General features: G+C 49.7%; 1 protein-coding gene across 1 annotated transcript; it reads left to right on the top strand.

Annotated features, from left to right (window-relative positions):
• The first annotated feature begins 3,541 nt into the window (after positions 1 to 3,541).
• On the top strand, positions 3,542 to 9,362 carry LOC102439221 (keratin-associated protein 6-1-like). Its single transcript, XM_006107547.1, has 3 exons — positions 3,542 to 3,599; positions 8,622 to 8,679; positions 9,098 to 9,362. The coding sequence occupies exons 1-3, from the start codon at positions 3,542 to 3,544 to the stop codon at positions 9,360 to 9,362; spliced, it is 381 nt and encodes a 126-aa protein (XP_006107609.1).
• Positions 9,363 to 9,698: the final 336 nt, after the last annotated feature.

A 9,698-nucleotide genomic window follows, 5' to 3' on the forward strand; every position in this document is an offset into this window, starting at 1 on the left:
CCCCCCCCCCGCTGCCCCTCTGACAACTGTCCTCTGCTCCGTGGATCCAGCTGTTTCTATTTGCTCATTAGAGACCACACTGGCTTATTTCACTCAGCGTAATGCTCTCTAGACCCCTCCATGCTGCTGCAAAGGCTAGGAACCCCCTTTTCACGGCTGCATAGTATTCCCCTGTGTAGATGCACCTCAGCTTTTCTATCCGCTCGTCTACTGAAGGGCACGTGGGCTGTTTCCAGATCGTAGCTATTGTAAGTCACGCTGCTATGAACACAGGGGTGCACATGGCCGTTCTGACTGCTGTTTCGGGATTCTTAGGAGATATGCGCGGAAGTGGGATCACTGGGTCACAGGGAGTTCCACATTTAACTTTCTGGGGAAATGCCGCACTGTCTTCCACCGAGGCCGCACCCGTCTGCATCCCCACAGCAGTGCACGCGGGCTCCCTTTTCTCCGCATCCTCGCCAGCTCTTGTTGTTTGTCGGTTTTTGATGGCAGCCGTCCTGGCGGGGGTGAGGTGATGTCTCCCGGGGCCTCTCTCTGAGGGTCAGTGACATTGGGCATCTTTCCATACGTGCCGTGGCCTCTTTGGAAAAGTGTCGATTCAGGTCCTTTGCCCGTTTTAAATACGTTTGATTTTTGCGTTTGGTTACATTTTTACTCAGCTACTGAGCACTGACTTTGTGTTCTTTCCATTAACGTGTGACTCCGCATTCGGACAGTTGTTATCTGTTTCCTGGTAGGAAGTGTTGGCCGCTGTGGATTCCTCTGTCGCAGTGAGAGCCAGGCCCCTGGCCTAGACGTGGGGCTGAGGAAGGCGAGCTGTGGCGTGTCCCCTCCCGCTCCTCCCACGGCCCCGCGGGCCCGGGGCTGACCTGGCTCAGGCGCAGCTGGCGGGCAGCAGGGTGGGCGCGTGGGCACAGAGCTGAGGGGCGCGTGCACAGGGCCGGTGTTTCTATGCTCGGGGTCAACCGCGTGCAGCTCTCCGCGTGGAGAGATAAATTCCGTCTGCAGGAGAACACGCTCAGGGCTTTATTTTTAAATGAGCCGTGATTTTCACAGCTGAGTTGTGTTTTTAACCGCATTGGCCGGCGTCCTGCGTGTCCCAGCGGCTGACAGGCACTGTGCGATGGTGTGTCCACGGCAGCGCCTTCTAGAAGACGCTTTCCAGCTGTGCACACACGGCCACTTGCCCTGTTCTATGGGATCGTTTTAAGGACACCGTTGTCCAGTTCCCTCATCGGAATCGTCCGAGGGGTTGATGTGGCGGACTTGTCCCCCGGGGATCTGTGGCCGCCGGATGGAGGACGAGGATGGAGGAGACCCGACCCTCCCCTTTCCACGGCGCTAAATCCACGCCCTGGGCACTGTCCGAGGTGCTGGCCATGCGGACTCTCTCGATGGCACGGTGTTCTTAGTAGTACTTGACTTCTTTCTTGTGACGTGGACTGTGGTGGCTTTCGAAGGCCATTGGAAAGAATTCCCGTGTGCTGTGGGGGTACACCGATCAAACACTGTACACTCTGAGAAAACAAGATACCCCTTCCCATCGTTTACAGCAAAACATAGATGCCCTCCGTTAACCCTAACTCTGCAGTGTGCCTGGCTTACGTGAGGAGCTGGCTGGTGAGTGAATGAAGAAGGAATGAGTGAGTGCGTGAATGCACATATGGAATGGACTTCATAATAGAAATGGCCAATCGTGAGGAGATTCATCAAACAGCAGCAAGGCTCTCAGAGTGGGCAGCCCATCCTCTGTCCCATGGGCCTGGACACCAGGTCTGTGTCAGTGACGTCAGCACAGCTTCCAGAGAGAAGTAGAGCCGACACGTGGGACCCCACAGAGCGTGACGCACAGTGGGTTTAGCCCTGGCAGGTGTGCTCAGGGCTGAAGGCGTTGGCCCATCGAGGGGCAGCCTCCCTCTGTCCTGCAGTGGCATCTGTGGCCGGGACAGGGCCGCTCTGCACTCTCTATGGCCGTAGCCGAACCCTGCTCTGCTCACCCATCACCCGGGGTGGGGGTGCTGCTCCCCGGGGCTCTCTACCAGGAAGTCGCTGGTTGGGCCAGGAAATCGGTGCGCCTGCCCTCGCTCCATCTGGTGGGAGCCAGCGCGTGCTCTGTCTGCAGGACGTCCGGGGTGACCGACGGCCTTGCTCCTTCTCAGGAAACCAGAGGGCCTTGTCCCCCTTCCAGATGCTCAGCCCTGAGGCAGGACAGAGCCACACCCGAGTTCTGATGTCCCGCCCAGCGGCTCTGCACAAAAGCTTCTCTCTGGGGAACAGTAATGGGATGAAGCAAATAGTAAGAACAAACATGATCGCAGAACCTACTGTGTGCGGACACCGCTCCACAGGCCGACACACACTGACTCCTTTAACGCTCAGAATCGCCCTGTGGGGTGGGTGGTGTTGTTATCAGCCCATTTCCAGATGAGGCAACTGAGGCTCCTGGTTATAGTGGCTGCACAGCCATAAGTGACAGACATACGCCTTGAACCCAGAGAGTGATTCTAGAACTTTCTCTGGAGTCTACTGTGCTCTTGGGAAACCTGTGAGGCCATCTAAGAATATGAGTTTAGAAGCTACTTGACTCGATCGTTGAATGTAGCTCTGAGCTTCGGCACAACAGAGACTTGGTCCCTGGTGAGGGTTCTCACGGTCTGGGCTGTTCTGCCCGGGACCGGGCTTGTTGGTGAAGCCGACGCGGTGCCTGGTAGGTGTCATTGCCAGGTTCTCTCTTCACCCCCTTGTGGCCAGAGCACAAAGACTGCAAAGATGTTGAAACTTAAAGAAAACGCTTTCATGAAAGTGCGGTTTCATACATGAAGTGTCCCCGTGTCTATTTGCTGGCTGTAGGTTCAGATATAAATGTGAAACCACTGGGAAAATATTTGGGGTTTTAAAAATAGAAACATAAAAGGGAATACGAATGTAAGCGAGAGAGGAATTCCGTTTCATCAGGACTGCTGTTCCAGAATTTCAAACCACGGCCTTTTGGTCAAACGTCTCATGAGGCTGAGTAATAGCTGCGGGCTTTTCATAGTAAACCATCTCTCACGTAAAACGAGAATTCCTAAAGGAAAGAAAATGGTTTGGAGCAGCAGGGACCCGCTGGAGAAACTCCAGGTTAAGGTAGATTCTCATGACCTGTTGACTATCAGCCAGAAGGAGGCAAAGGTGTCGGTTGACTGGAGTCGGTCCGTGTCTCGGAAATGACGTTTCTGCCATAAGCTGGTTACAGATGGGTAATTGAGGAGCTTTTGTGAGCAGGTTTTGAAAATGAGACAATCCATTCTTATTAATGACCCCAGAGGAGCCAGATGTGGCTAAACCACAATGGACATTCTCAGCGTCCCCTGAGGTCAGGCCTTCAATCAGGAGTCAACAAATTACCAAACGGGTCCTGCCAATTAGCCAGGGACACGCCTTGTGTGGTGGGTCCCCCCCCACGGAGGGTGTATAAAAGGCTCCTGTGAGGAGAGGGGTCCAGACTGAAGTCACCTCCAGCTCTTCTCTACCCAACGACACCCTCACCACCAGCACCATGTGTGGCTACTACGGGAACTACTATGGGGGCCGCGGCTACGGCTGTGGCTACGGAGGCCTGGGCTGGGGCTGTGGCACCGGCTGTGGCTGTGGCTACGGAGGCCTGGGTTGTGGCTGTGGCTATGGCTGTGGCTACGGCTACGGCTCCCGCTCTCTCTGTGGCTGTGGCTGCGGCCGTGGCTATGGATATGGCTCTGGCTTTGGCTACTACTATTGAGGACACCTGGGAGACTCATCCCGCCCACCTGGACGTCGGGGTTCACCAGTCTGAAGCCACGTGCCCTGGGCCCTATAGAAGGCATGCCCGCCGGTGCCCCCTGGGTCTGACACCCCACCTTTCCTTCCTGAGTCTGACTCATGATGGGGTCCTGGGAAGTTCATCCTGAGGGTCCCCGGAGGCCTCTCAGGGAATGATGTCATCACAGGTCCTGCCCTTGACCTTCATGTGGGACTCACTTCTCCGTTTTCCTAATAAACCTGTTCAACTTGAAATACTGTGCCTGCGTTACTTTTATACAAAGTCCAGTGTCTCTCATTTTGTGTTTTAAGGACACAATGGCCTACTTAGGGGATATCTTCTTTTAATGTTTCTCCTTCAGCTGCTCTATCAAACCCTTGTTGTGTGACACGAGGAAGAGATAACATAACCTCATCGCCCTCTCTTTCTGCTCTGGGGGAGCAGCGATGCCACGGGCTGTGCTGGGCTAGGGGTAGGGTTAGGGTTAGGGTTAAGGTTAAGGTTAGGGTTAGGGCTAGAGCTAGGGTTAGGGTTAGGGTTAGGGTTAGGATTAGGGTTAGGGTTAGGGTTAGGGTTAGGGTTAGGATTAGGATTAGGGTTAGGGTTAGGGCTAGAGCTAGGGTTAGGGTTAGGGTTAGGGTTAGGGTTAGGATTAGGGTTAGGGTTAGGGCTAGAGCTAGGGTTAGGGTTAGGGTTAGGGCTAGAGCTAGGGTTAGGACTAGATTAGGGTTAGACTTAGGGTTAGGGCTCAAGGAGGGAACGTGTGTCAGTTCAGTTGAGCATCACCTGGAACATTCACAGGACAAGTGCTGAGACACTGAAACCTTCACGGAGGAAATCCTAGAAGATCTGAAAGTTGACACATGGTCTAATCTTCTGGGGCAGATTTGAACAGGAAGTGGTTTCTGATGCTGCCCATGTAAGAGCAGAGGAGGTTAAACCTGCTCTACCTCCCTTATCTTTATGTGTCTTGAACTAGAGTTGATGTTTGAGGTGAAACCTTTTCTATCATTCATCACATATTTAACTGTTGGCGGCATTTGCTGTCATTCTATATTCTTGTCTCTTTCCTCTAATTGGTGCGTGCCCACAGTTGTAGCTGTCAGTCATTTCCTTTCCCTCTCATTTTCTGTGACTGATGGATCTGTAAACTTGGATTTATCTTCCCTGCTATGGGGGTTCTAGCTCCCGGGTTGGCCCTGAACGAGTGTGAGGATCGTCAGACAATGGCCTGTCCCATTCATTTCCACTGGTCGGAGGCAGGAAGGAAATGAGGCTTCGAGGAGGAACTAGGATCCCAGGAGGGTCACAGCGCAGAAGAAAGAGCTTCTTGTCTTCACATCAATCTTCTGTGAAGACTTGTCTTCTCTCCTCACTTTACTCATGAAGCTTATCATTTTCCACTTGATATTGTGATAAACTGAATGGTCTTGGTCTATCTCAAGAAACAGATTGTAAACCCTATTTCTCTTACTCGGTAGGTCACAATAGTTGAATACAAATAAATTAGATAGTGACTCAAATTAGATAATAGACTTAATTGTAAGCGCACAAGACAATATTTTTGGTGATTATAATTTTCCATGATTGGCCACTTACACATGTGTTAATTGGTTGATGTCCTTAGGCCCCTAATGTGTCTAACGTGAAGGTCAATACCACCACTAACAGCCCAAACCAACGTCTCTCTAGTTTGTACTCATACTGGCTTGTTCACGACTTTAAAGTCTTCAGATAATGAATTGCTCCACCGGAACCTGGAAAACACAGGTGCTTCTACACTGAACCCCATTCCACTGTTGGGTCTCTTTTCTTACAGTGAAAACTTTAGACCCCAACTATTCATTATATTTATTCTATTCGGTCTTTGAAAGAGGAACCACTTAAATTTAGGCATTGAAGTAGTGACTCATTGCAAATTTCAGTACTCCCAAAGCAATATCTGCCTAGATATGAATGTATTTCTCCCAGACTTTAATATTGGAAAATGTCAAACCCGCAATGAACTGAGGAATATAGTGTAGTGAGCACCTGAATGCTGTTGACCTCGATATGGAAAATTAATATTTGTCAGTTTCATTTTCTCTCTCTGTATCTCCACCTCCACCCCCCACACAACCCACCACACACACACACACACACACACACACACACACACACCCCACACTGTTGAACCATTGGAAACTATGCTGTAGACTTCATGACACTATTATCAAGTGAACTGCAATCCCATTATCACCAAAAGAAATACGGTTTTGATACCACACTGTCATCTAATTCATAGTCCATGGTCATTTCCCCAAGTGTCTTTTTTATTATTTTTCACATGGAATTAAATTAGAGGGAAGGGTCATACTCGCAATGTATTGTCCGTTGCACCCAGCATCCCATGGAATCCAGAGCATCTCCCGCCTCTTATTTGTCCATGATGTTAACACACGGACACATGCTTAAGATTCAAAGATAATTCCTCCCTAGAAAATGCCACAATCTGTTTTTGATCGTATCAATTGTAATAATTACACATTTTATAAGTGAATACTTGTAAGACAAAGATGAACAATTGTGCCCGAAATTAGGAAAACTGAAGCTTAATCAGGCATTGAGTGGATACGGGTTGATGAATGAAATCTAAGAGCAGAGTTGAGGAGACGATGTGTGAGTAACGTCACTGAGAAGGCTGTGCAGTCGGGGAAGTGCTGACGGGCTTTATGCTGGATTTTGGAAACGAATGACTGGACCACCCAACACGGGGAAGGTTATTGCAAGGCTGTGCCTCACTGGGCACCACCCTGGGGAATTGTTCTGTAGAAGTTCTCTACTGAGTCCTGTGCTGTCCCCACTTTCCTGGTCAGCAGGGAGGACGGGACCCCCAGGGGCTGAGGGGTCGCAGGCAGAGGTCCTTGGGCTGTGAGCCGCCTACACAAATCGCTCAGCTGAAGAGCCTGGCACACAAGGTCCTGCCCATTCCAAGCACTCGCCCCCAGGTTTGGCAGGGGCATGAAGACACACCCCCTTTCCCGCCCCAGCAACTCTGGTTCATCCCAACTGCTGATCCCACAAGGTCCCCTAGACCCCTGTGAGCCTGCACCCAACTCTACTCCCTGTGAGCCAGGCTGCTGCCTGCTCTTCCTTCCTCAACGGTCATTCCAACATCAGTCGCCCCAGTAATGCGCTTCCAGAAAAACAGTCGAACCCAGGGCCAGGCCAGGACCCGCCACCACGTGGTGTAGTCACTTCCAGGACTTCCATATTTCTCTAGCTTGCAGGAGATTCTGTTTAGAATATTCTTCAGGCTGGATTGTCTAACCTTCCTTGTGATTAGAACAAGGCTATGGATTTTGTGAAGCAAATTCAGGAAGTGATAAAGTTTGATTCTCTTTCCCCCACGGGGAGGGACGGGAGGATGGCTTGTCCCATTACTGATGCTGATAACTTGATCAGTTGATCCATACGATGAGGACTAGATTTCTCTGCTCAGAAGCTACTTTCATGGTTCTTGCACAATCAGGAAGTCTTCTTTAGAGGTGTTTTGTGACAATATAGATGTTCCATTCATCTCCCAGCACTCACCTCTGGCCTTCACGTTTATCTTTCTTTCTTGCCTGAATTGTTAGTCATGATGATGGATGGCAAATGTTGAGTTTTTTGATTCTCATCATTTAAAAAATATATTAGCTGGTGTCCTACTGCAAAGAAGTTTTCCTTCCCACTTGATTGTAACTTTATTTACATCAGTCTAAATTATGGATTTCTATTATAAACAATCCATTACCATAATAAAGGGCTAGCAACTCCCAAGCTTTCTCATGAGTCAGAAAGTATATATGAACATACCGCATTGTGTGGGATTTAGCCTCTGTCACTTAGCAACCTATGACATTGGGCAAGTTATTCAACTTCTTTGGCCTTGGCATTCTTGCCTAAAAATTAGCACCATTCCAGGTTTTTAATGAGAAGTACATGTTTAAAATATGTAAAGCACTTAGAACATGCCTAGAATTTAACAAGTGCTTCATATGTGTCATCATGGACTATTATAGGCAAGATTTATTTTCTGCTTCTTTGTATGTAAGAATAGTCTCTGTTTACCTTGCCTGGTGTTCGTCATGCAAGTCCTATGTCAAAGGTCTAACAATAGTGATAATTAATGGCATTTACTGGTTGTGTGAAGTACCTGATGTGCATTATCTCACATGATGTTCTCAACAACCCTCAGATGTGGTCAAACCATCCCATTTACAACAGAAATGCGACGAGATGAGGCGGCTTATTCAAGACTCTGGCCCCATAATGACAGGTTTTATCTCTCTGATAGAAATAGAAACATTGCATTTCCTGGCTAGCTAGTTTTCCAGAAAAGGCACAAGAACGCCCAGAATAATCTGGTATTAGCATCCTTCAGTGATTAGCTTGTGATGCTTCACTAAGTACATGTGAAGATCACATTTGTGTTTCTGAACCTCCCCTCTTCAAAACGTCTTTCATTACAATCCCCATGTTCCTCTCTTCTGTTTATCCCTTACTTTGAGTGACAGATTCTAAAATATATCTGCACAGCCCTTACATTTTTTATAATTTTTCTTATAACATTTTTGCTCCAAATTCTAGAAGAATTTCTTAAACTGTACCTCATCCCCCCTCACGCTGCTGTTTTCTGCCCTCCAGGAGTATGTACATTTGGAAATCAGCTCTTATGACAAACATGTTTCCTCTTCCCAGCATTCCCCAGGGGAACGTATGCCTGACATTTCTTTTATGCACTGCCTGGCTCTTGAGTATGAGTGAATTTGTGAAATGTTCTCAGCGTGTTAAAGGGCTCTACCTCCTCTGGCGATAGCACTGTTTGGAGAGCTGGGCTCCCCTGTCCTCACCCTGACCCTGGTGGTGAAGAGCTGGTAACTTTCACTGGGCTGGTTCCTGAAAGAGGAAGGATCTGTCCACACCCAGGGCTGAGAGAGAGGCCTGTTCCGTCAGGACTCATGTGTGTAGATGCAATGTCTCCCGCACAGACGACTTTAAGGAAAATACTTGGATTTTCCCATTGTATCTGGGAATTAGAGCTCCCATGATTCTCAAGGAGACCGACTAGTGTGGCGTTTAGGATGAGACAGTGGGTTCTCATGAATGACCCGCCTGGGAGCCGCGGAAGCCCAGGAGTCAGCAGTGACTCAGGTGGGTCCCGCCACCAGCCAATGGCGTGCGCCCAGGTGCTGGTCCCTCCCTCCCTGAGGCCCATTAAGGCTCCTGTGAGGAGAGGGGTCCAGACTGAAGTCCCTCCACCCCTTCTCCACCCAAGGACACCCTCACCCCCAGCACCATGTGTGGCTACTACGGGAACTACTATGGGGGCCGCGGCTACAGAGGCTGTGGCTACGGAGGCTGTGGCTACGGAGGCCTGGGCTGGGGCTGTGGCTCCTGCTGTGGCTGTGGTTTCTGGGGACTGGGCTGTGGCTGCGGCTATGGCTCCCGCTCTCTCTGTGGTTGTGGCTATGGCTGCGGCTATGGCTCCCGCTCTCTCTGTGGCTGTGGCTATGGCTGTGGCCGTGGCTCTGGCTCTGGCTTTGGCTACTACTATTGAGGAGGCCATGGGGACTCACCCTCTGAATGTCTAGCTAGTGGTTCCCCAGGTCTGAACCCCACCCGTCAGGTGATTAGTCCCACACACTGCCCAGCTCAGAGAGGGTTTGCTGGGCCCTGGTGTCTGCATCTGATGCCACTTGATATCTGGGAGGATATGAACTCATCCTGTGAGCTCATGTTCCCCTTCACATCAGGATGAGATTGGCATCATTACTATTTCTGTAATTTTATGTTAAATTTGCTCCTCTGTTGCTCTAATACATTTTAAATTTCCTAATGAATCTGGAAGAAAAAACTTATTTCATCTCCTTTCATTTATTGTGCCGTGTTTTCC

The sequence above is a fragment of the Myotis lucifugus genome, unplaced genomic scaffold (assembly GCF_000147115.1).
Source record: "Myotis lucifugus unplaced genomic scaffold, Myoluc2.0 scaffold_1254, whole genome shotgun sequence".
In the NCBI taxonomy this organism is placed as follows: domain Eukaryota; kingdom Metazoa; phylum Chordata; class Mammalia; order Chiroptera; family Vespertilionidae; genus Myotis; species Myotis lucifugus.

What these genes read in the sequence shown, in the direction of transcription:
- LOC102439221 (XM_006107547.1), top strand. Translation starts at nt 3,542, where the DNA reads ATGTGTGGCTACTACGGGAACTACTATGGGGGCCGCGGCTACGGCTGT. An exon ending in CTACGGCTGTGGCTACGGAG is followed by an intron (nt 3,600 to 8,621) that starts GCCTGGGCTGGG and finishes CTCTGGCGATAG; the next exon opens with CACTGTTTGGAGAGCTGGGC. An exon ending in ACCCTGGTGGTGAAGAGCTG is followed by an intron (nt 8,680 to 9,097) that starts GTAACTTTCACT and finishes CCTCACCCCCAG; the next exon opens with CACCATGTGTGGCTACTACG.